At 29.9% G+C, this 27,590-nt stretch overlaps 4 protein-coding genes across 4 annotated transcripts; 2 read left to right on the plus strand and 2 right to left on the minus strand.

The window, feature by feature from the left end:
- Positions 1-7,061: 7,061 nt before the first annotated feature.
- On the minus strand, positions 7,062-8,114 carry LOC131854440 (uncharacterized). Its single transcript, XM_059205556.1, has one exon. The coding sequence runs from the start codon at positions 8,112-8,114 to the stop codon at positions 7,062-7,064; it is 1,053 nt and encodes a 350-aa protein (XP_059061539.1).
- A 5,197-nt stretch (positions 8,115-13,311) lies between these two features.
- LOC131855520 (uncharacterized) lies at positions 13,312-15,735 on the plus strand. The gene is made up of 4 exons (XM_059206796.1): positions 13,312-13,401; positions 13,482-13,604; positions 14,052-14,205; positions 15,659-15,735. The coding sequence occupies exons 1-4, from the start codon at positions 13,312-13,314 to the stop codon at positions 15,733-15,735; spliced, it is 444 nt and encodes a 147-aa protein (XP_059062779.1).
- A 36-nt stretch (positions 15,736-15,771) lies between these two features.
- On the minus strand, positions 15,772-18,683 carry LOC131855528 (uncharacterized). The gene is made up of 4 exons (XM_059206806.1): positions 18,544-18,683; positions 17,753-17,926; positions 16,805-16,958; positions 15,772-16,221 (listed from the first exon to the last, which is right to left on the minus strand). The coding sequence occupies exons 1-4, from the start codon at positions 18,628-18,630 to the stop codon at positions 16,130-16,132; spliced, it is 507 nt and encodes a 168-aa protein (XP_059062789.1). The 5' UTR covers positions 18,631-18,683; the 3' UTR covers positions 15,772-16,129.
- Positions 18,684-19,574: 891 nt separating this feature from the next.
- Positions 19,575-27,284, plus strand: LOC131854449 (uncharacterized). Its single transcript, XM_059205568.1, has 7 exons — positions 19,575-19,717; positions 21,794-21,943; positions 23,906-24,006; positions 24,640-24,845; positions 26,000-26,141; positions 26,477-26,588; positions 27,059-27,284. Exons 1-7 carry the CDS (start codon positions 19,575-19,577, stop codon positions 27,282-27,284), a joined length of 1,080 nt encoding a protein of 359 aa, XP_059061551.1.
- The last annotated feature ends 306 nt before the right edge of the window (positions 27,285-27,590 follow it).

Genomic DNA, 27,590 nt, shown 5'->3' on the forward strand with positions numbered 1-27,590 from the left:
ATTACACCATCGAGGCCGTCAAATATATAAATATATCACAATGTCCTTGGATATATACCGCAGATGAACAGAAATCTTGTGGTTATAAACCGCTAAGATACCTATACTATGCACTACTACTATATAAATACTAATAAAATCCATTATTGTCCACTAATAAAAGTACCTACCACACTGCGATGCTTATAACACGTATTATTTCTTGTACCTGTTTCTACCATTCCACAAATCCTCTCAGTCATTCAAAGATTTACTGAACGTAATCCCTCTTTCAAGCCGCCATTGTACGCATTTATTTAATAAGTTTATTTCATCCTTTTATACAGAATGTATAGTACGATAAAGTATTACAAATTACCATAAAAATAAATGTTACTTGTTACTGGACAAAATGCAGCTTTACATATACATACACATACGTTCAAACATTTTAAATCTCGCTCTAACTTCTATAGAAAATTTATAAATACTAATATTATAAAAAGGAAAGATTCGATATTCGTAATGAAGAAACGTAAAAATTAATTTCACGGATTTAAAAGACCATTTCAACTAAATAAGTGAATGTACATGAAGTTGGAATAAGAACGTGACAAGATGGTATCCCAAGAAAATAAAGAGGCAGACCCCACACATGAGATGAGATGATGATGTCAGTAATAGCAGGGGCAGGAGTAATGTAGAACAGAGTGGCTCAAGAAAGAGGAGAATGTAAAATTTTGTAAGTCTTTGCCCATTAGTAAACAGTTCTGCAGAAATGAAAAAAGATTCAAATACTACAATATTTTGTTTACTTATTTAAGTTTTTAAAGATTATGTTTGTTTTTAAAATAATGTAATTTTAAAAGATCTGAATAAATAATGATAATAAAAATATGAATGTACATTGTTAGCGAGTAACAAAGGCCTGCAGCGTGTGAATACTCCTAGTTTTTAGTATAAATAGAACCTTATAATGTAACGTTTATTATTATAGGCTATGGAGGTTTAAACTTAATTACAACTATTAATGCTGTTGTAAACGCGTACTAACTTATCCCATGCAGAGAGAGTAACATATGACAAGTTTATCAACATATCCTTGAAATACTATTAGTTAAATAACAACGAATCTTATTAGAATCTCAATAGACATAGACAAGACAATTTTATTAATTAATTTTCAATTATGATAATTATGCGAAAGATCTATTCTGACGCCTGATTGCTAAATAATGTCGATTCGATGATTTAATATACTTTGCATTTTGTCCAGTAACATATCATTACAAACAATAAGTATACACAGTCCATCATATTTAAGAGATAAATTAACTTTTTATTAATATGTTTGAAAAACACAAAATCAACAATAGTGTACAATATTTATATTACATTCATTTATTTTAATATATATATATACGTAACAACATACGCGAAATTTTCATGGGCACCGTTCGCGAAATTGCGAATGTTATGTTTAATTGAACAACTAATTGCACTCCCTTATTTATAATAACGGCATATACATGTAACATACAACCACTTGTTGCTTCGCAATTTTTAGATGAACAAATATATTTTTTTACGAAAATCTCCAATTTCAATCGCCAACTATTACTTAAGGACTGATTGAGGATTAAATTCAATCGATAGATATACCGATAAATAGACAAAAAAATACAAAAGATCGAAGTTAAGACTTATATATTAAGTATTATATATTGTACTTATCGAAGTTAAGATTTATACCTTTGTTGACAATTATAATTATATTTTTATCCTGTTTTATTTTATAATAAATGGAACGAACTCATTTTTAAGATCTCATTGACCTGACTTTAGTGACTACTGAGTAGGCATTAGAGAAGTGTATTGCCATACTCAACGCTCTTCAACATCAAACGAAATAGCATCAGATACTATATACATCAATAAATTATATTGGAATAGTCATTTGAAATGTTTCCGTAGCTTTTTAGGCTTGTGGCTCAATACATAAAATAAAAAAAAGTCATATGAAGGCATTCCAAAAACTTAATAAATAAATTAAGAACAACATATTCTATAACGTCTTTTATCATATTCTTCATAGTAAAAACAGTAAGTTACTCAAGAAACATAACTCGTATGTTTTTAAAATTTATTATTGTACATATTTCATTAATGATTTCAAAATCGGAGTTAGATCAATAGATTTATATATATATAAAAAACATGCTTGATTATATAAACATATACTAGGTATAGATTTATCATTCGAAGTACGTAAATATTTCATAAAATTTACATATAATTGTTGTAAAATGAAAAAAAAAGAACGATGACGATAATATAAAAGTAACAATAGGAACACACAATAATACTTAGAAGAAAATTATAATTAATTTTAGATTGAATAATTTCTTTACTTTATGCTTAAATATATTATTTGGTACGTCTTTTGTGCATTTAAGAAAAGATTTTTATTACAAATTTTTGGTCCCATACACAATATACGGTTATATTAGGTGGTAGATTTTAAGATATAATTTTTATTTTCTATATAATAGTATATTCTATAATGTATAAGTAGTTAAGCAGATTAAATTTTTCATAGATAATAGCCCTATTTTTATAATCCGAAAAGCATATATTTCTGAACGAGCAATATTCTTTACTAATAGAGTTTCTTAATGAATTTTCCATACTCAAGATTCACCATCGTTTTGCAAACATTCCATTCTTTAAAGATTAACTCGGCAAGGACATTTTATATTAATTTATAACAAAGCAGTCCTTAGCGGTATTTTATCTATAGTAATACTTTTCTATAATAATTAATATACTACCAAGTTACAGTTATGTATAATGAAGTATATATGTTCATATAGCCTAAATGAAAAAATAATAATAGGTAAATACAGAGACGGCAAAATATTCAGCAGAACTATAGACATTTAAGATTATGGGTGAATTTGTCGTAAATTGTTACTATACAAATTTTGTGTTAGTATTATGTTCCTGACAAAAAAGGAAGTTAGTTTAAAATTGTAAAGAATTTGTAGGTTATGCAGGTAGAAAAAAAAAACAAGAACAAGATTTATCAAAACAAAAAGTATTCAAAACTATAGAAATATATTCCAGACCATCATATTTATATATTGCATTTGGAACTAGTGCATCAGTATTTCATTTGAAACTGGTTTTAAAACAACATTTGTTGATAAAAATTATATATATATTTTTAATAAGCCCGTTTATGGTATTGGTGGAAGATGATAAGATGAGGAAATGGACTTCAGATATATATTTTATAAAGTACAATAATTTTTAACCTGGCTAATGAGAACTTACAACGATTATTCAAAGAATCACTCAGCAGTGGACATATTTAGAGACAGTTGTTGTAAATTCCGCAGATTTCTCAATAGTTTTATTTAAATCAGTGCTGTAAAATATATATTTTCTTTAACATAAAATTGTTACGTCTTACGTTTTATTAATTGCAAGCAAATTTTTCATATAAATGTCGTAGTTATATTATATCAATATAATAATATAATTGTATATTATATACCTTATAGTTATATTATTAAGTTTCGATTAGTATATTAAATATATTGTAATATGTTATATGCAATGTACCTAATTGTGTTGGTGTAAAGTTTGATGGTGACCTAACAAATTAAAATAAAATAAAAAATAGCTAGCCCTATTTAGTCCCTATCCCTCATTCAACTAACAATACCTTTCCTTTAATACCTACATATTTAGTTATTTTACTCAGAGATTTGTAACACTGGTTTAAACCACAACTTAGATCCAAAGAATATCGTGTATTAAATTATTAGTCATTAACTAGTCTTTGGTGATAATAACATCGATAACAAATAAAAAACAGTGAAGTGTGGACATGTTAAGTGCTTTGTTTAACATAACATTTTTAGAGCATCTCTGTTTAAAAATAAATTGTTTTAAATGAAAAATCTTGATCTTGTTTTATCTAGGTGTATTGTTCAAAATCACACATTAATTAATATTTGACAGATTAAATATTTTTTTTTTTTTTACTTAATACGAGTACTGGCACATAACAATGACAAAAGAGGTTGTATACATATATTAATTAAACATACCGCCGCCCAAAGGACTACTATAGTCCTTTACAGATACTATAGGGTGAAACCAGTACAAAAGTGAAAAACATAAATTTACAATAAGTTTAAAAACAAAAGTATCAGTTATTATTGTGTGAATAAGGTATACAGTTATCAAATGAAAAAATTCAATGGTAAGATACAAAACATCAAGCAGAGTTTTTACATGTGCATCAGAGACTATTAGTTTAGATAAGTGACATTTATTACTCAAAATAATAGGATATTTTAAATAATTTGATATCTCTGCATTAACTAGTCTGTTCTAGGTATACTATCAAGAAATGGATTAACAGTACATAACTTACTGCTTTTATGAACACATTAGGTTTGAACTAAGATCTTAATTTCATTACTGAAATTGATAGCTTGTAACCAAGGAATACATGTAAGTAACGTATTTTTTATTTCAGAAGCGGTTGAGTAAGAAGTGTAATCAACTTTGATTAAATTAATATTACCTTTACAGCAGTGAATAAAATATAGAATTTACATGAAAGCAGTTACAAGAATAAATTTTAAAAGATTTGAATACGTGTTTATGAAATCATTAACATCATTATTTACAGTTGTACAAATTTAAGTATTCATCTTTGTTTTTATCTCTTTATACTTGTTATAGGATTATAAGAATAATTACTTACAATACTGTGAGTTTGACTTAAAAATTGAACTCCATTCCAAGACAGTTTTGACTGTCATGTCAAATCATTTGGACTTAAACCACGTGACTCTACATTACTAGGATTGTTAAAAGTATGAGTATGGTTACAATTAGTGAGAATTAAAATTTGTGCAGTTTGATAAGCAACAAATGTTATCCTAGTACTTGAAGTTTTACTTAACCAGTTGAAAACTATAGTAGAATTAATTCGTGCGAATACACAATGATCAAGTAATTTATTAACAAGGCTGTATATAACACCAGCGTAAACATCGCAAAGTGCATCACCAAAACAATATGAATCTATCCTAGTAGTGATATTTGTAACACTGAACCACCTTGGAAAGGGAATGAATTTTATGTGTGATAAATTACTAAGGTAAGCGAACCATTCGGTTTTTAATTCTGATAGTGGCTCCACATCCCAGTCCAAGTCAGCTAGCCAAAGTTTCTGGATACATATTTTAAGTACAAAAATATAACAACATATAAAGTGTACAATAATATAAATTGCTAACCAACCAAAAGAATCGAAAGTTTCAGTTATCGTAGAGATTACATTTCGTTTTGTAACATTGTGAGATTTAAATTCTAAACTTAAAAATAGTTCAATATTATCAATTCGTAAATACCATACAATATCTAAAGTTTTAATTGTGTTTTCTACCTTAATAGTGATTGTAATAAAATAATATTTTATTTGGTTCAAAATTTGATACAATAACAATTTACTATTAGACGACCATTTGTGTAAAGGAAAGCCACCTCGACCTAATAATTCCGTTAACCGATTTTGAAAAAATATGGCATTTTCCTTTCTTGGTATACGAGTTAATAAATTATCCATACAAAAGTCTTCTTTCAGTATTTCAGATTCCTTGAGAAATTCACTGCATTCATCGTCTGTCAGTTGGTGCAATAAAGATGTACAAAACGTATCAAAAGTAACAGTAAGTAGCCTGTCTTTCATAGCTACAGGTATTTGTACATACATTTTCAGTATATCTGCGAGTAAACAGAATTTATGTAATTTCCATCTCCTTATAAAGTATCGAATGTCTAATACAGTTGGATTAATCAATAATTCATTATTTAATGATTTTCTGTTCACAGGTGCAGCACTACGATCGAGGACTACATACAACTTCGTACTCAAGCTCGTCGGCCTGAGGACAGCATGGTCAGGTAAGTAGTATATATGTTTTTTATTATTAGTGTTAAATTCTTTTTCAGGTATCATCTTCATGTATTTGTGTGATAAGTATTCATCTATAAAATCACTGTAGTGACATTTAAATTCAGGTTTGTATAAAAATCGCTTCTTCATTTGTTTTAAGATATTGACAGCCAAGATTTTCAAATCACCAAGACTTGTGGGAGGCTTTAAAAGGTAAGTTAACGATGCATCGACCATCATCATTGCGTGTACTAATTTCTCATTTTATTTTTAAAGTTGACATGTGTTTTTTTTGAGGTACATCTTCGATCTCCCAAAACTGCCTAGGTAACTGATCCACCTCAAATTTGTGTGAGTGACAATACTATTGTGTATTGGTGCATCAGTATGTGACACGCTGCCAGACAACAAAGCCAAGGCAAGAATTAAGAGCAACGAGAGACTTGTGTTTGTGTATTCCATCGAGAATTATGTGAGCGTGCACATCAGCACCTAATATAACATCTATAGAACTTGGCTTGTGGAAGTCAGGATCGGCTAGATCTAGCTGCATTGAAGAAGGCCAAGTATCTTGTGGGAATTCTCGAGACGGTTGCAAAGAAGTCAGTTTTCGAAGTACATAGGCATTGACTTCAAATTGTGAGTGTGATGATTTTGTACTGTGAATTGTGAGAGTTACCATGGACTTAGTAACTGCATGTGAGTTGGATATTCCAGTGATTTTACCATTTACAGGTGTGCGATCAAGATTTAACAATTGTGTAGCTGCCTCTGTCATAAATGAAGCTTGAGAGCCCTGGTCTATGAGTGCCCTGAGAATGTGAGTAGAACCATTTTTAGCGATTACTTTAATTCGAGCTGTCGCTAAAAGGATTTGTTTATCATTTGTTTCAGTCTTCGTGCTAATTGTGTGACAAGACGTGGAAGGATTCTCTGTAGACTATATATATCTGACTCGTTAAGGTTTGTATACATGTGCAGCAAAGTGTGATGACGTCGTCTACATTTCTTACAAGTTGTGCTTTGCCGACACTGGTTCACAGAATGACCCTTAACTAGACAGTTGAAGCAGATGTTATTTGTTTTTACAAACTTTTGACGTTCAGATATATAGCGTAGCAAAATTTTTACAATGACATATGTAGTGGTTCTGTGAGCAATATGTGCAAGTACTATTTACTTCAGTAGCATAAGATTTGACAGATGTAACTTTTTGTGATGCATATGGATTCTTAGAGATATCTTTTACTTGTGTGGAGCTAATCATCTCTAGTGTTCTGAATCTGTTCTCCAAGAATGAAGCTAAATTGACATAAGTAGGAATCTCAGTAGAGTTACCAAGAGACTGCTCCCAAAGTTTGTGTGATTCGGTGTCTAACTTCCCAACAATAATATAAACTAAGATTGCATCCCAATTAGAAACCAGTATACTGAGATTCTTTAGTGAGTCAAGACATTGGCTAGTAGTATCCAATAATTCTTTAAGGCCTTTTGCTGATTCTATAGTTAACTTTTTCTGACTGAGCAAACGATTCAATATATTGTTAACAATAACTCTTTTGTTATCATACCTCTCTTCCAGTTTCTTCCAAGCATCTAGATAATTCGCTTCGGTAAGTGTAAAATTCTTTATTAAAATCGCTGCATCGCCAGTCAAACTACATTTAAGATAGTGAAATTTTTCAATTTTTGACAAGCTGTTATCGTTGTGAATCAATGAAACATATAAATCTCTGAAGCTAATCCAGTTATTATAATCTCCTGAGAATACAGGTAGTGGTATGGGTGCAAGTTTAGGTCTCGAGTGTGAAGAGTTGGTGGTGTTATTATCATAAATTTTTGTACTGTTTGTCTCATGTTCATACAACCAATCTTTTATCCATGTTTTGAGATCTAAATAAGCCTCTTCGCTAGAATCATAATTGTCTTGTGGTTCAAAATTATGTGTTCTAAACTCTGATTCAGTATACGTAGTTGTAATGTAGTCATATTGTTTTTTGTAAGACGACCAGTACTCACATAGCATCTCCACACGCGCCTCCAAATATCCTCTTGTAATTTTAGCTCGAGCACATTTCTTCGTATTTGTAAGTAATTTCACTATTTTGTTTGAATTGTGCAACAACAAAGTAATATGTGGTTTAATATCAGCCATTGTAATATGCAAACAACAAAAGTCCAAATTGTATGAAAATATATTGTATCACTGAAGTGAAAGTTAATATCGGCGTAAGAAGGACCATAAAATGTTTAAAAATAAATTGTTTTAAATGAAAAATCTTGATCTTGTTTTATCTAGGTGTATTGTTCAAATTCACACATTAATTAATTTTTTGTTTTGTTTTATTTATCCGTAATGGAAAGGCAAAGAGTCTAAGCCCATACAGCCGTTGTCTTTGGTATAATTTCTGTATTTTAATTTCTTTTTTCTTTCTTCAGATATCTTCTACTGTGGAGACAATATATTCATAAATTGGTTTGTATGTTTCTTGATTTTTAAGTAAAGTCTGAATAGTGCGCGGGATATTCAGATCCTTGTAAATGGACATTAATTTGTCAATTAGAGCTAAACGTTGTATATTGAATTGTTGACAATCGAAGAGTAGATGATCCAGAGTCTGTACTTCTCCGCTTGAACAATAATTACACACTGGACTAGCTATCATTTTCATTCTACACAAGTCACACATTAATTAATATTTGACAGATTAAATAAATAACTTTTTTTTTTTTTTTTTCTTAATATACTGGCACATAACAATGACAAAAGAGGTTGTATACATATATTAATTAAACAATCTCACTTTCCACCTTATCGTTAAAGTAAATTATTTATAGTAAGTTATTTTTAAGATAGGCATTTTGAATATGAAAAAAAGGCTACGTAACTTTCCGAGTTGCATAATTTATGCCATGCATAAATATGTCAAAATGACATGAGGGTCGGATCACGTGACGATGCGATTTATGTAATTACAAATATTGTCAACTGCCACTATTTTATAGGGTTATTTGTTAGTTCTTAAAATGTTTATAATATGGGTTATAATATAATATTTTATCATATAAACTATACTTGTTGATATATCAAGTTGCCTGAAATATTTTTTTATTACTACTATTATTTATGTATAATTATTTAGCGTAATTTTTTTCTGCTCTACGCTGTTTCGACGTAAATGGGGGTAGGAAAATAACATGGTCATAGAAATATGAAGGGACAATTAAAATTTACATGGAGAATAAAAAAAGCTGAGTATATGTTTATATAATAATGATTAAAAATACATACAGATACAGTCTTTGATAATAGATTATTTTTTTTATTTATCGATTGGAGTGATAGATTGTTTTGAGAATTTTTTAATTTTCCATCAGGGGAAAACGATAAAATGAAGATGAAAACAATGTTGAGAACTATGAAATTTGGCGTTCCTCGATGGTAAAACTGCCTTACTTTCGATAGTCACTTGTTCGTTCCTTGTACGGTACAAAGATCTGTTGTGTATGATTGTTTGTTTTGGTGTTGGTGCTTTACGTGTATAATATAATATAAATATAAGGTATTCATAAAGATATGGCATGTATTTATTTTTATTATGTTAGTAAACTTTTAATAAAGTAAATTATAGTCTATTTCTTTAGAATTTACTCTATATATACCCACGTAAAGTTATCCCCGTTAATAGTTGTTCTGCATAAACATCTTTCTTTTAAAGGAACAATCGGAACAACCATTTGCGACTCGTTTCGAATGAGTATTGTTTGCTTTTCAATGCAGAGCAATGTCATTTCCAAGATTTATTTTCAATTTGGTATCTGTCTCACAAGAGGCTTCGGATGAAATTAAATGTAATCCGATTATGAATAGAATAGAAACATAATTGTGGTCATAGTGACAAGAAGGACCAATAATTTGGGGAGAAAAAAATTAAATTATGCATATATTTTTGTTGAATATAACTGAAAATATGTTTCATAAACCTCAACCGTATCACATGGTGCCTAATGGTGGACTAATAGAAGATGGCGAAATGTTTAAAAATAGCATATAGCAGAATTATAAAAGCCCGAGCCAAAAAAAACAAAACTAGTTTAGTACAATATTGTGGATACTCTTTATCTAGGTACCTCTATAGAACCATTAGAGACTGTTGTTACAGTATTACATAGATTCATATTTAGTTGTATTTTTGTAAGATTATTATTAACACAATCAAATTAAAAGAACTGTTAATAGCTCCGTGATGATACTATCTCTAGTCGTCTCTATTTACTTTATACTAAGTCATCTGCTTACCTTCATTAATAGGAGTAACATGGGTATAATAATGCACAAATATCTTCATTATTTAACAGACCACTAATAAATAACCATACCTAAATAGTATGAAATTGTATTAGAAATTATTATTTATTATTAAATCCACTTAGCAAATAATCACTACATTTCAGTTAACGGCTTCAATATCCAATACTTTTGCCAATAGTTCTAGTGTAAATAACTAAAGCAGTCATAACTTTGCAACTACTTTCGCTAGTTACAAACAAAGATAGTTATTTTCTGCGCCTCCGTTACATTATTTGCAAATAGCTTATTTCTTAAAATATGTTGCATTTGGAGCACATATAAAAATAAACAGTCATTATTAATCAAAAACAGCTAAAAAATTTCATTACTTTTCAAACATTATAAGACTTCGCCGTGTTAAAATAAGTTTGTTGTTAGCGAATGTTTGTATGTTTTACAACTCGTGTTACATTCACGTGTATAATTTCTAAGTTTTAATACTGCTGAAAGTTTAGGTACTACAATATATTACATCATTTCAATAATTAAAAATTAAAGTATTTAAAAATGTGACCAGTTCGTTTTTGCAGAGGACGTTAAGCTGTTATTCCTGTTAAGCTGGCTCAGCTTTGTCAAAAGAACAATATTTCTGACAAAATCTTTTTTGTGACCCAGAACTCTCCCAACTAAGGTTAATTGGATTATTCTAGATTAAAATATACTGTGAACAGCGGATTAATTTTTCTTTCATCATTTGTTTACCATGACGCCAAAGGGATTATATCTGGAAACAAAAGGATTATCAATCAAGTTCTACTGTTGGATTAGTAACATGCCAGGTTATTATTTGTTTCTAAGGGTCATATAAAAAATTATGTATATTACAGTATATATATACATTATATTTTTTATTAAATTGTTCCTTTAACGTACAATTGATTTATTAATTAATTAATTTATTGCCAACATAACACAAATAATACAATTTACAAATATTACACAAAATAAAAAGTAACATAGATATTTGGTAATAGGAGCTGCCTCAGCCGTTGCTGATATAAGTACAACCACAATGAGGTGCACCTATACAGCACTGGTTTCCAGCCAGCCCCATTACTCATTAAAAAAACTGACATGCGGGGTTTTTAATTGTAACAAAAAATAATGTTATATTTTTAATAATAATGGAATGTTGCACCAGCTTGCATAAATGGTATAGGTACTCAACACACACCACACCAACACACCACACGATAAAACCTAATAAAAAGACGATTTAATAAAATAGATTAAAAAACGGAATCAGACATGTTTGTAGATATTCACACAAAATTTTAAAATGTAATACTGAACAATATTTGTTTAAACGAGAACACGCAAGTTTCGTGGTACGCAAACTTGCGTGATAGAATAGAAGAAAGTGGACGTGGTAGAATAAACAAAAACATGGCTATTCAAAAGTGCTTATATTAAACTTTATTATCTTATCCAACCAGTTATGCTTGTTAGGCGTATTTCAGTTGTAAAGGGAAATTTATGGGCATCGTGACTCAAGAATTTCATATTACGAACACCGGTAACATATGTATCTTGGAACAGACTATGTGCAGGCGATTTCTTTAGTATCAATATATAGTAGGTATATATTGTAATCAAAATATTTCTTATGCATGTTAGCGACAAAATGTAGTAAAACAAACTATACATTATATGTACGTATATTATATACACACATACATATGTAAGTGTATATAAGATATAGCAGTGAAATTACTGGTTTGAAGTCACGATACCTGGATCCTGATAAATGCCAATGCAACAGTAGTATCTACAGTATATTACATACACGTCAGAGAGATATTCGTAGTGTTTCTTCATATATATATATATAAGCAGTTTATATGTCAAGATACTCCACGATTGAGTATTATCACAACAGAGTGGCAGACCGAGCAAAATATTACGGGTCTCGCCACGATAGGGCCTGTAATTCGAGGACCCGTAAGTGCACAAGCTAATATTTATTGCATAATTTAAACTGTGGGTTCAATTTAAAAAACTATTATATAACGTAAAGCATATATACAAAGATAAAGGCGGTGACCCTTGCAATGAACTGGTTACGACCAGATGTAACAGTTACGCTACTAGCACGATAGTACACACAGTCAGGACAGGAACACTTAAACTTTATACATCTAGAATTTCTGCAGTATCTCTCTTTCAAATAAGAAAATAAAAAAACGAACTTCTAATTTATAAGTAGTGCTCCAACTCTTCGCTGCAGTAATGCACTCCGGTAGCTACAAACTTTAAATTGCTTTATCTTTATAAAGGGAATGTTTAATGTTACATACTTCTATTAAATACGTTGGATGCCATATTAAATATTTACTTGAGAATTTCTTTATTAAATAACACGGGCAAAGGAAAATTTATATATATTTTGACAATTCCTGTATATAGGGTATATATCTTAATTTTATTACGGCGCATTTTGTTTTGCATAATCTAAACAGAATGCGGGAGCTGGTAAAACATCCTCGGACCAGTAAATTTATTCTTTTAAAGAGCATATTTTATAACTGAAGTAAGAAACTAGAGTAAACTATAATTTATTTTGAAACTGCAAAGTGTACGAGAAAAAGCGTTATTGTTTACTTATTATAGCGTCTATATTTTATACTAAGTTACATATATATAAGTTATTATGAATTGTTAATTGAATATAATATAATCTGACTAAAAAAAAATGATAACAGTATGCATTTTTATTGTCATATAATAAAACATTATCAAAGCTATTTTGGCTACTTTTCCGTTTACGATCCACAGAAATATTATGGATGAATATTAAGTGATAGATATATAAAAAAAACCTAAAGATTAAGGCTGTATGATTTATAAACCTTTGCATACTATATGTCAAATTGAAAAATATCAACAAACATAAACAACAAATGTTTACAGGAAAATTATAATTATTCACAAGGGGATTCTAATGAACTGCAATAATTATAATTTTTAGAATTACTTTTAGGTCTTAATAGATTGTCCAATTATGACAGAACTAGACAATTTACCCGTTTTAAACTCTTTCTTTGGTACAGATTTGAAGTCCGGTTCATTGATAATTGCATCTGTTTGTATTGTACGTAGTTATAACCATTTCTAGAGGAATTTATACTTTAAATCTAGTACAAATATAATATTAATTTATCCACTCTCCAGGTGCATCCAATGGCATATGGTTGTTCATTATTTATGTCTATCAGTTATCTTCTCGTCACTATTTGGATACTGGTCGCTTTATTTTTTGCTGCCAGTATCTTATTATTCTGTGGCGTTCTTAAGGTAAGATAATCTTGTATTTTTTGAGAGGGAAGGGGACTGTATTGACTGTAGTAATACAGTACCAATGTACCGTATTTGATTGACTATGTGATCCCCCCTAGAAATTATCACTTTTAATTCCTGTTGAATTTATTTGGCTGACTTGACCTCATACTTATCTTATGATCCTCGACTGGAAGGACGCTAGTATCCTCAAGGGATTACTCCATTCCATTATCATTAATATAGACATGCACTTCAGTATAATAGAAAAATATTAAAGCGCTTTTTAAAATATCTTATTATAATAAATACACAACACAAGTTAATAATAAATTTCATTACAGTCATGTTTGTTTTGCATTTTTCTCCCTTTATAAAGTTATGAGGTAATAACTTTATGAAAACAAGATTCCTTCTGTTTTACTACATTCAATTTATGGTACAGTTTTACGATTCTGGTTCTAGGATGATGCTCTGCTATGCTGTATCTGGGTCTGGTACACAATGATTTTTGTGGTGGTGATGTTAATGATGATGATTCTCCTTGCTCTAGTATTTACATCGAGGAAACAAAGAAACAGGGTGGTTATCGCAATAATTGGCATACTTTGGTATCTATGTAAGTCGTTGTACGAGTTTTTTTTTTATAATATTGGTGGTATATGTTTAACATACTGCCTTATTTTACGATGGTTGCTTTTTCGACTCACGCTCATATAATATAAAGATTTTGAGTGTGATTGTATTTGTTTGGGTATTGTAATGTAATTGAATGTAGGTTATATATATTGGCCTCTCATTTGGGCCGTTGTGCGTGTAGAGCCAGGCTACTAAAGCTCCAAGTGTCTTCGCAGGCTTCACGGAGCGACCTTACCCTTCCGAGGATTTGATTACGTTGTGTGGTCACTGCAAGCACTCCAGGATTACGTGAGCAGCCGTTTCCTCGGCTACAAAGCAGCCCCGGCACAGGGGACTGTCTGTAGCACCTATTGTGTACATATGTTTGTTTAAGGGACAGTGGCCCGTCATTGTCCCTATCATTATTTTTATGTTGTGCCTGTCCAGATTTAGTAGGCGTTTTGTCATTGTTTGGGTATTATATATATATTATGTGCGTACAAAACAATATTCTACATAATGAATTCATTATATATGTAATAGTACAAGTAATAATGCTTGCAATAACCCTGGACAATCCACATAGTGCTATCTATTCCCAAGCTAAGCAGAAATTATGTTATAGAACAACTGATAAACAACAAATACTTAAATGTATGTTTTTTGTCATCTAATACAAAATATACATAGAAAACACTCAGACTAATACAAATAATCATTCGCATAAATACAAATGTTTACACCGTTTGATGAATCGAACCAGCGGCCATCAGAAGTAAAGCGGTGTGCTAAACTGCTGACCACCGAGGCCATGCTGCATTCTGCTTAGTTTCTGTGCAGATGGCACCGTGCCATTAATTTTATTCATGGACATATTGATATTTATTATTTTCTATTTTATTTCTGTTTGGAGTGTAGTTATTTAGCCAAAGGTCATAAAGTTCAAGTCTTTCTGATACCAAATAAATGTTCGTGTGTTGTAAATTATTTTATTTAATATTTCTGATTGATTTCCCGGTGATGGAAACACCGATACAAAACAATTTAACCCATCCGATATGTCAATGCATCCGACTACGCCATAAACGTGTATTAACTATTATTATAAATCTTATGTCTCCAGTAGTTCAGAAATTATAAATTTAACTTCTGAAAATCTAAGGATTTCATCTAGCGTTTAATGCTTAGTTTTAATTAAAGCATGTCTCAACGGTATTACAGAATGAACTTAGGAATGCAGTTGTAAGGAAAGTTCTTTTGCATGTATATACCTACTCGTTATTATTATTGAACTCGTTATTAATGAATTATAGTTCAGTCTCGAATTAACTAAATATTTTTGTAGTATTGCTTTTCCTAGAAGTATTTATATAAAGATTGAGATAAAATGCATAACAATAAATAATAATAAATACTTTTACAGCCTTACATCAGTGGTCTTTATTACTTTTCAGTGACAATATACTTTATTTTGATCGTGAACAGCTATCGCAAGAGTATTGGAATAAGTAATAAAAATCTATATAAATGAATTATGTATTCCTTAAATTAAATACGAAAATATATAATTTATGAATAATTTTCTGTTATTTGTGTACACAATCATTCTTACTATTCTTGGGATCAAAGTGAGATCTAATTTAAGAATCAAAAGTGTTTAGGTTTACGAAAATGGTAGATAATGACTTACAGTAAAATTAAGAAAGAAAATTTAACGGCACCGATAATAATTTATATCATTTATCTAACAGCTTATTTAATTTCAGTACACTGCAAACATTTATTTTTCTGGTCGTGCGATTGTATTGATCTAGATGTTTCCTATTTAATGTAGATGTATTTGATATAAGTGAAATATACGAAAACAGAGCCCAAACTAAGAGAGAATACTGGGATAAATACAATATTTCAATGAAAAGTAATATTTATTCACGAATATCCGGTCCGGATATCCTCCGTTTGCGCTTTAACTCTAACCAATATCCGTAACCGATCAGAAAACCGTACAAAAGTATCCCTGAAAGAACACAAACAATATAATATTACAGATTCATATGAATGATTTCTATTAACAAAAATCATTTTAATTTTTTATTTCATACATTACACTTACCACTTATAGTTAAATTTATTTACTTAATAAGTATATACTTATATATAGGTACGTATGATATTTGACATAGTAGGTATATGTGATGGAGAAGGAAGTAGCATTATGTCTATCCTATTTCAAATAATAATATACAGTAACAACCTCACAGTTATTACGGGCTTTGGCGATAAGCGATGGATATTAAATATTTTTATATGAAATTGAAAGCTGGGCAGGTGGGTACCTGATGGAAAATAATTATTGTTGTCTTGTCTATATACCTGAATAGAATTACGGAGATACCAGATTTCTTGGCTTATAAACAAGTACTTACATGTGCTTTTTATACTTAAAAATATATATATATATATATATATTTGGTTTCCGTTACCATGTCAAATTATATTAAAATCCGTAGATACAGATAATTGGATTTATATTAGCAATGATATCTAAAGTCATCATTATAAATATATAAATATACCTATATCTAAGGTTACCTACTCACCAAAGCCAATCATAGTAAAAATAGTACTAAATAACCACGAAAAAAAATTTGCTTCCTTGCTATACATGCATAGCAGTATGGTTACCAAACATAATGATTGGACCATCCAAGTCGCTGTAATTACAATCCAGCTTAGCACCACAGACGCTTTTTCCTGAAACATAATTATATGAAGAATATCATCTTAAAAAGTGAAAGTGATATAATACTATTGAAAGAAAGGTAAACAGAAGAACATAATATTATTTTATTCTTTATTTATTATTTACAGGTAACTTAATATCAATTATATAACAACATTGGCCCATATTATAAATACCTTAAATACCAACATATAAAGAAAATAATAAAATAATACTAGTTTTTATTGACTGTTTTAATAATACTAGGTTTAAAGTTGTGTAAGTTTAGAAACTCTGTTTTTTACAAACTTATGCTACACCTACGCAAAAACAGAATTTGTACAAATAATTTATTTGTACTTTTACTTTATTTATTTCATTATAACATAGAATCTATTTACAATTGTAGAATTCTTTGTATTAATTACAACGAATTCTAGATTTGTAAATAGGTGTAGTATGAGTATGAAACATTTATTACCTACACTTTTAGAAAATTTATTCACATAATATATAGATAAAACTTCTAAATAAAATAAAAGTAGAAATAAATTATTTGTACTAACCCAGTTTTAGCCATTCACTTTAAATTAAATAACTTTTACTTTGAGTTTTTATAAACTAGATATAATATAATTCATATACTAAAATATCAATGTTATACAATAACTGTCTTTCATCTTTGGAATATGTAGTAGGTACAAATTGAATATTCAATACTAACCGCGCAGTCAATTTAATTTATAAAATAATAGAGTAACTTTCAACATAAATGAAAAGGAGTCGTCATAAGATATCTGTTTTAATTTATCTAAGTATTATTTACCTTCGTAACTCCCCAAATGAACCAAAGGTTAACAGCGAGCATAATTAGAGAATACAGAACAGCGGTTATACTGAAACTATAAGCATTTCTCCAGGGAAACCGGTCGCAGGTCAAACAACTGTCCATGGACAAAACCTGAATTAATGTTCCTACAGAGCACACTACCATTAAACACTGCAAAATAATTATATAGATGTTAATATTTCATTTGTAGAAGATATAAAACAGTAATATTTGTATTTTATGTCAATTTGCAAAGTAAGTACTTCAATGCAACAGTTTTCAATTGCAATTTTCTTTGATGTTCAAAGTTTATTTTGACATCAATTTGAAATTGCTTTATAATAAACCTTAATCATGAAATATAGAAGAATATGAATATAAATTAATATTCATTCATAATTTAAGACTTCTTTTTTCTGTGATTAAAACGCGCTCGTAGTAGTATATTATATTGTCGGTGGAGAAAAATTGAACATTGCTATTTTCCACGTTTTTTTGTTATATGTACATCGATATTTATACAAATAATTTTTAAATGTAATCTTACTAATGTAATAAACGCGAAAGTTTGTACAGATGGATGGATGTTACTCTTTCGCGCAAAAACTGCTGTACGTATTTTGACAACTTTACAGTCATATAGCTTATACATCAGAATAACACATAAGCTATAATTTAAAAAGATATTATATAAATCAAGTAAGTATGCTGCTGACCTAGTTACGCGGGTCAGCTACATACATATACAATACTGAAGAAGTACCAATTCTTTCTTATTATCAACTTACACTCATAAGTATCCCAAATACTGTGGCACCAGTGCGAAGTGAATACCGACACAAGAATTTTTTAGGAATAAGAAATTTCAACGCCATTATGTATTATTTAGTTAAATATGTCATCTCAATTTTTAAGTAACCAACTAGATGTAAATTCATACATTTGAAAAATATTATATATACCAAAGATATTTGATATTTATTTTTATTAATTTTATATTGTATGTTCTGAGGCAATAAACAACTTGTATAAATATATAATTTTAACTTTTTAGTGCATCCGTTGACAGAGTCATCGACGTGGTTTTACTAATAATAATAATATTCCTTAACATAAAAAATGCAATGAATGTAGAACTTCTGACAATTGAAACTAGTTAAAAATCAATAAATGTACCATTGAGCACAGGTAAACTTTCTGACGAAGAAATTAAGTAACAAACAAATTAAGGACTTTGGTTCCGATGTAAATATTATTATATCATTATACTGGCTTGCTTGGCTGTGTTTTCAATATAGTAACATTATTTACTAATTTTATATACATACAATGTTAAACAACATTGTAAACATATTAAAAGATTTGGAGTATCAAAACTGATACTACATATATTCACAGAACTTTCTGGAACGTTTTCTGTGTCGCACGTCTTCGTGTTTATTATTTACATGGAAGTAAAATATAGCACAAGTAAGCACAGCTTTAAAATTAAATTATAATGAACGTGCTTTGTTAATTAATGGCTCATATATGTATAATTATGAATGCAGGAATATAATTATATATATAAGTACCTATATAATAAATATTGCAACTAGCTGTTCTCTCTAAAACCTAACTCATCTTAACTATTAGAGTGTTTAATTGCTTTTTTTTATCAAATAACATTTGAACACAATCAGTTAATTTGTGCTTTTCTGAATAAATTGGATAAAAATAATATTTCTTTTATAAATTTTTCTCCTAACTTTATATTTAAGAAAATGTTATTAAAATTATGGATCCTGTATTATTAGATATATTTAGATTCTCCATCGATATGAATGACGTCATCAAAGTGGCCACATTACACGATTGTGATGATAACTCCGATCGTGATGCAATCAGATTCGATCCCACGTGGCGACACAGTCTATACGGCTGCATGACCATTGAAGTACTACGTGATATGTTCAAGTTTAAGTAAGTCTACGTCTTAACATTATAATAGAATTCTTCATTGTTCTTGATTTTAAATTAAAATACAAGTCATTAATAGAATCATAAAATTTAAATACAATGAATTAACTATATACACCCATACTAATGTTATTAATTCTGAAGTATCTATATCTATCTGGACGGATCTTAATGATATTTTACGTGAAGTAAATTTTGTTTGCTATGTATATTATATATAGCTATTATACATATACATAGTTCACCTGATCTATGACCCTGGGCTCTATATAATCCTTGATACTTTGATGTCAAAATGAAATTAATAAAATTAATCCGTTCAGGCTTTACATACTTTCAGATTTATAATATTAGTATTAAAATGGCTATATGTAGGTAAATGTAAATATGTAGGTATATATAAATCTGCCATATTGCTATGTCCTTAACTTTTTTATTAATTAAATTTTTTTTAATTTATACTTCAATTAATATTGCCTTATATACAGTGTAAGATATTATTTTCGATGTACAATGGAAAAGCCTTGGGAATAGTACAATGTTTGAATTTCAAATCACGTGGCCTATGTTTCTGATGTGTGGCACTACACAATATAGCACCTGATCTCTTAATCCGATCTGTTGGATCTTGACAAATTGATATACAAAAGCTCATTGGTTTAGTCGGGGTAACAAGTGAGCTGGCACAGAAATTGACAAGACCTGATGCGGGTTCAAATCCTGCTGAACAAACTGTTAGCTCGTGAATTATTTAATCTAGATATATTTTATGTATATGTAGAACAAGAATATCACCATAGCCATCAAGTCATGATGTGAAGCCAGTGGTACTGTTGTATACAGGGCAGACAAGTAAACACAGAGACGGTCTGTTACGCACTGATTTATTAACTTGTTAGTTAGGCGGACGCAGCCACCTCTATATCTACTTATGTATAATAATAATATAATACTTATAGGTACACGCACATTGCATATACCTGTTGTATATGCAATGTACCCTCACGCGTTGCTATTCCGGAGGAATAAGATGTTGTAATGTAACTACCATATCTCACTCTCTAATTGAAACAAAGCTTACAAAGTAAGCTGCTTGGCGGTAGAAATAGGTTCTATAGTCTCACAGTACCCGCTTGCCTCCCCCGGTGCGGGCAGGTCTCCATGAGGGATTTTCTCCAAGTAATAAAAAAGGTCCTATCCACGCAAATGATACTATTAAATCCGGACTGGCAGTAACTTTGCTTCCTTAAAATAATAATTTATCTTCATCTCTTAATCTTTACTTACTTAATTCGATTGCAACTTGTTAATGATTTTAGATTTAATATATAAATTTCTCGTGTCGCGGTGTTTGTTACCAAACTCCTCCGAAACGGCTTTACCGATTTTTATGAAATACCTATTTTTGTATATCGGGTAGGTCTGAGAATAGGCCAACATCTATTTTTTATACCCCTTAATGATAAGGGTGTCCCACCCCTAAATGTTTCTGACATTATTTCTTATTTTTTATGGTTCGCCATTAAAAATACGCGCAACCCTAAATTTTCACCCTTTTACCATAAACACCTATTTTTAATAACGATTTATATATTATATGGCTAAACAATGTTTGCGGTGTCAGCCAGTTACATATGTTTACAAGATTGCCCGTCGTGTACAGCAATACCAAACAAAATAATATAAGATTTCAATGTTCATAGCGCCTGCTGTACTTTAAGTAGCAAGTAACCTTGAAGGTTTTTTGTACACTGGTTCGTTCAGTTAAAAAAATGCTTGTATGGTAACAAGTTGATGGGCCACTTGGTGGAAACCATCTGTTTTCTATAGGCATAAATAACATTGTGAAACTATAACTATTATGGAAATCTAAACTATACTTACTTAGCAGAGCAATAATATATTAATACGAGCAATAATTTTCATATATTTACTTTGTACCGTAATTTACATTTGTCGGTTTTCAATATCATTCATAGACAAGAGGTTCATGAAATGTAAATAGATTAAAGAAAACATTTCCTTACAATAGCTATGTATATATAATATATACATAATTGAATAGTATATTTTTTACAGCATTTCATATGTACCTATTAAACCAAATATGGAGTCATATGCATTATTACTTTTACGTAATGACTCTGTAGATATCTACACAAGACCGATAAGTATTAGAGGAGAGATTTTGGATAATGTATTTCCATTACAAGCTATTTTCTCATGGCGGTACGTAATCCAAACATTTATTTTATTTTTATACTTTCTGCACCTACCGATCTTAGAATTCTTTTAGAGATAAGTCCTTTGGTAATATTTTTTCTAATTAACATTATTAATGTATTTAAAAGTGCATAATAGAGTATATAATTAAAAGAACAAAAATAAGCTTTTATATCAGAATTTGCTGCTGTAAAACTGCTGCGATTATTATATTTTAATAATTGCTTCTATCTTTACATAGTATAGAATGAAGTCGCTTCGGATGTCTGTTCACTTAGATCTCAAAAGACGCAACCATTTTTCGCAATAGATGGAGTAATTCAAGAGGAAGGTTTATATGTAGTTATAATAAATACATGTATACCCGTGCGAAGCGGGGGTGAGTAGCTAGTTTTATTATAATAACGTATATGATATTATTTTATTAATATCATTTCAGCGGAGATTTTGGATTTAATCAGAAAATTTCAACTGTCAAATTTGAACAATTCTTGTTGTTCAAATTTGACAGTTGAAGTTAGGTAATAAGTAATTATATTAAACTGTACCATCACGTGTGTAAAAATATATGAAATCCAAAATCAGTTCGATCGATGTTTTTACTGCGAATCCAATCTATTACCGATTATTGTTGTTAACACTACAGCTTTAAGTAAATGTGCATTCAGTCAATAATTTGAACTGGAATGTTATTTTCACTTAATCAATAAATAATACAAATGTCTATAAAAAGTTACATTTAGTTATTATCGATGTACTTAAGTAAAAATAACTAATGTGCTGCTTAAGGTCATAGCAAACACAACACGGATATTATTTTTTGTTCCTATTCAAGAGGCGTCAAGATTCATCTTATAGATTGGAAGTACGAACATAGGTACGTACTTATATACAAAACATAATTAAATAACATACTCAAAATATCTAGCCCAGGCCATTACACACTAGTGTTTTGAATAGCTCTCATTGTACCATTGTTTTAATTGTTAATGAAATATAGTTTTTATATGCACAAAATATTAATAATATAAAGCTGTATATATAATATGTATTTGCTTAAAGAACCAGTAATGTTTGTATTTATATATTACTAACTACCAGCCCCGGCTGGTACGGGTGTACTTGTAATATACATATAAACCTTCCTCTTGAATCACTGTCTATTGTTAAAAACTGCATTAAAATCCGTTGCATAGTTTAACAGATTTAAGAGAACAGACAAAAAGCGACTTTATTTTATTCTATGTAAAGTTAAAGAATTTAAATATTTTTTTAAGGTAGTTTTCTATACTAATTCTGCATTTTTTAAGTAGCACAATCATAAAAAAATCTATTTTAAATATTCTAAACAAAAAAAAAGATAGTCAGTTGGCAATGTTGAACTTACATTGAGTGTTACTGTTTCCCATTACTGGCAACCTCCATTCCCCCTTATAAAATGATATTGAAAAGAGCAGTTGCCTAAAAGGCCTCAAAGTTTTTTTTTTATATAAACAGAATGGTAAACAAGTTTACAGCTCTTGTGATGGCAAGCGGTAGTTATCTCCTCTAAAATTTATTAGCATTACGCACATCACGTTACGTGACAAACCTATTTCACCTGGTAGGTATTCACGCAGACAAAGTAAAAAATCGTCTGTAAAAACTCAACTGCAATCCCATGGAGATTTTTTAATGTTTGATAATGAAATGGTGCAGCCGCAAGGCACCAACAGGGATGATAAGATGAGCATCATGTCAGGTCAGTTAGCACATGGCAAGTTCACTAGGAATTTATCTTGATGTTTTCCAGGGAAAACCGTGCAAAGGCCAACCTGACGTGCTATATTGCTAGCGATGGAGACATCAGTCCACATTAGTAACAATACTTTCCCCACAGCCCGGAGTTGCGTACATATCATCCAGTGTGCCGCAAGCTCATTTGAACCCTATGGTAAATGAATTATAGTGTTTATTTGTAATCCACAGGATTGGATTTCTTCTGCGGCGACAATACGAAATACAGGTATTGAGTGATTTCTATTGGCAACCATTCTCGTCACTTCTATGGTTTTCCTTGTTTATAATGTGTATTGTGTGTACGCTAGTGTTTTACATATTGGTATGTTATGAAAGACGATTCATTGGAAGACATGTTGAATGTAGCTTCTTCCTAGAAGTTTTATTAACAATTGGGAGTTGTTGTCAACACTGTGAGTATTCAATTTGGATATCTATTATTATCGGTTTTAGGTTTACTATAATCTAATTCAGATCCATTTCAGATCTATGAATCTATATGAGAATATTATTAAAAATAAAAAATTTGTACAGCAACACATACCTGCCGCTAGTCACAAACTAGTTAGGGATTGTACTAGAGTTCAGTTATATGTCTTATATAACTAAATTTTAATAAATATATTATATACACTAAATACACATGTACATTTTTTCGCATATATAAAACTAAAAAGCTTGTTTGTTTTAGTTGCGAAAGACATTATTACTATATAATCTACTTATTTATTATTACTATATATATAAATTACTTAATAAAACAAAGTTAAAATGAATTCATTTAGAAAAGAACATGCATTATACTGTATATTTCTATGTTCTAATTCGACATCTTTCTCTGTGCATCATTAGCAGAGCAGTAGTTCTCATGTTACCCGCTTCAAACTATAAATTAATCAAATATTGCTTACGTTTTCTTCAAGCATTTCCAGTGGAAACAGTGTTCAGATCTCGCCGTATAGGATACTTTACTTTCCTTCTGTTCTCCTTCATCGTGTACTCGTATTATACATCCAACCTGCTCTCACGCCTTGTGATAGACGAGGACTACGATATGGATCTAGAAACTTTGGGGGAAAGCGATTATAAGTGTGTTTTGTTGGAAAATATTGTACGAGGACATGGAAATGTAAGTAATTGTGGTCCCTTAGATACTTTGCACAATTAAATAGATTAATTTTACATATCTGTATTATCGATTATTGCGATTTATTCCCGTGCTAAACACGTACAGTACTATTGGTTAAATAGACGTTTAATTTATGGAAATATAATATTAATAAGTCAAACGCACTAATATATGCCTTTTGTATACATTGTAATAGTTGAATTATTGTTTTTTTTTTATTTAATTTATAACTCAATTTCAGAGTAATATAACATTTACTAGGGAGAAAAATTCGCATAACAAAAATGAGGCTTTGCTTATATAAATGTTTAAGTTAGGAAATTATTGCTTAGAATATTATACCTATCCATACTTTTTATTTCTGTCCAATAGTAAAGTAATTGATTATTATTATTAATACTGTGAACAAGCACCCTCAGTAAGTGTAGATGAATGTACACAATACTATGGACAGACAGACAAAGTCACTTAGTGTAATACTTTACATTATTATCTGTGATCTAGTACTGTCTACTCTTGGTCTAATAGTTTGAGTACCAATCCGGGAGTTCAATAATTTCAATTAGAATTCAAACCCATATTCAATCAGAGAGATCGTTTTCATTAATAGTACCTACTGAAAAATGCGAATATATTTTTAACATCACAATTACGAGTAACATTTATTTTTATATAATTGAAAAGGTAAACAATCTGATGCGTTACCATTCCATGGCACTAACATGTTATGCCTTTTATCCTGTATATCATTTGACTAGTGGTCGACTCAACAACTTCGTCCAAAATGTCATAACAATAAAGTTCAAACCTGTCAAAAAGATTTATGAGTCAATTTATTAGATTCTGACTAAATCTCTAGTGATGGAAAACCGATAACAAACCATTTGTGACCCGGTGGTAAACTCGTCTCTTATTACGAGTATACCGAGCGAAATGTGGGCATATCAAGTTTACGTTCACCATGACGTCCACAGTTGACAATGCCTCTGATTGTCTCATCTGAGATAAATCTCGTGAAGATATTTTTATTTTTAATTCCGTATTAACTTACTTACATATACCTGGAGAACTATAAATGGATACTAGTAATATGTATTAATTCCAAAAGTTTGATTGTACCCAAGTATTGAAATATATTTATTTTATCAATTTAGACGACAGATTGCGAAACTGCCCTCTCTCTCGATTTTGGGACGTTAGAGCGGATAAATGTATCCGTCGGATTAGAAGCAGTGAGGTCTAACAAAACCGCTCTACTTTCTGACTTCACGACGGTTTATAGCGAAATCCATAAAAGTAAGTTAAATAGATAAGTTAATATAATATTATGTAATATTTACAATATTTATGTGATATATACATATATACGGTGCTTCAGCGGTTTAGACCGTTTTACTCGCCGATCGTGGATTCGATTTCTAGCACAGTACAAACATTTTCTAGAATTTATTTGGTCTGTTGTATGTTTGTTTTGATGTATGTAGTGTAGTAGTAAGTACTCGTATTTACAAAAATAATGTATTTTTATAAGTTTTCATATCATTTCTCTAGTACAATGATAACAATCGAAATGAAACCATATACAATTTTCTGGTATGATGAAATGTTCAAACAATTTGCCTCCTTTTCAGAATTCAATAACAAGGAAATATGCGAACTCATAGAAGTAGATGTTTTATCGAATCTAAAGAAATATATCGTATCTTCTAAGAATTTTAGATATAAAGAACTTTTCAAAGTCGGGTACGTTTTTTACTATATATTAGCTATATACCTATTAACCACATGAAAATTTAAGTAATAAAATCCTTGTGTTAATTTATAATTTATACTAATAGCATAAATAAGATAAAGTGGCTGTGTATCTATTTATTATTTTTTCACGTTTGAATGGACCTCTGAATGTTTGTCGTGAAGATAGATTGTATCATAAAGAAACAGTCATAATCACGCATAATAACTAGTATGTGATACTTTAAATTGTACATACGGGAGGAGTTATTAGTTATGTGGACTGTTGACACCATTACTAGCAATGTACAATGTCAGATTGACAAGATAAAGTCCTGGTAAATTTGTTGCGATGGGCTAACTGACCTGAGTTTATGTTCATCTTATCCACCTCCATTGCTGACCGGCCAGCATAAAGCACAGGCGCGTGTACCTTTCCATTATCATCCATAAAAAACTACATTAATTATTTTTTCTTTCAGTATATCACGACTTCATGAATTGGGTCTAATCAATCGATTTACATTGCGTCAGACACTTCAGAACACGTTGTCAGATTGTCTAGGCACAACACCCATCAGCCTCGATTTCACACACGTATCCAGTCCGTATTTCCTCTTAGGATTCTCTTATGTTTTGTCAATTATAATAATGCTAGGAGAAAGATGTTATTTCAACCGAAACAGACTATGGCCGTATCTAAATTAAAGTATGCATAGTTAGATTACAAACCAATGTTAAATGACATTAACCTATTGAATCGCTGAAACGTTGAAACTGTAATGTAATATTATTTCTAAAATAAACGAATATGTTCAATTTGTCTTTCACTATTAATCTCGAATATTATCAATAATTTATTATTATTTTAAATTGGTAATATTTAACTTGGTATGCATATATTAGTTATTATATTATATAATTATCAAATTACTCATGAGACATTACTTTCACACTTTTCTGTAGTAGGTATCTTTAAATAATAACAACCGCTAAAACTTAATATTTCCCGAA

The sequence above is a fragment of the Achroia grisella genome, unplaced genomic scaffold (genome assembly GCF_030625045.1).
Source record: "Achroia grisella isolate CSIRO2021 unplaced genomic scaffold, CSIRO_AGI_Agris_v1 utg1062, whole genome shotgun sequence".
Classification (NCBI taxonomy): Eukaryota; Metazoa; Arthropoda; class Insecta; order Lepidoptera; family Pyralidae; genus Achroia; species Achroia grisella.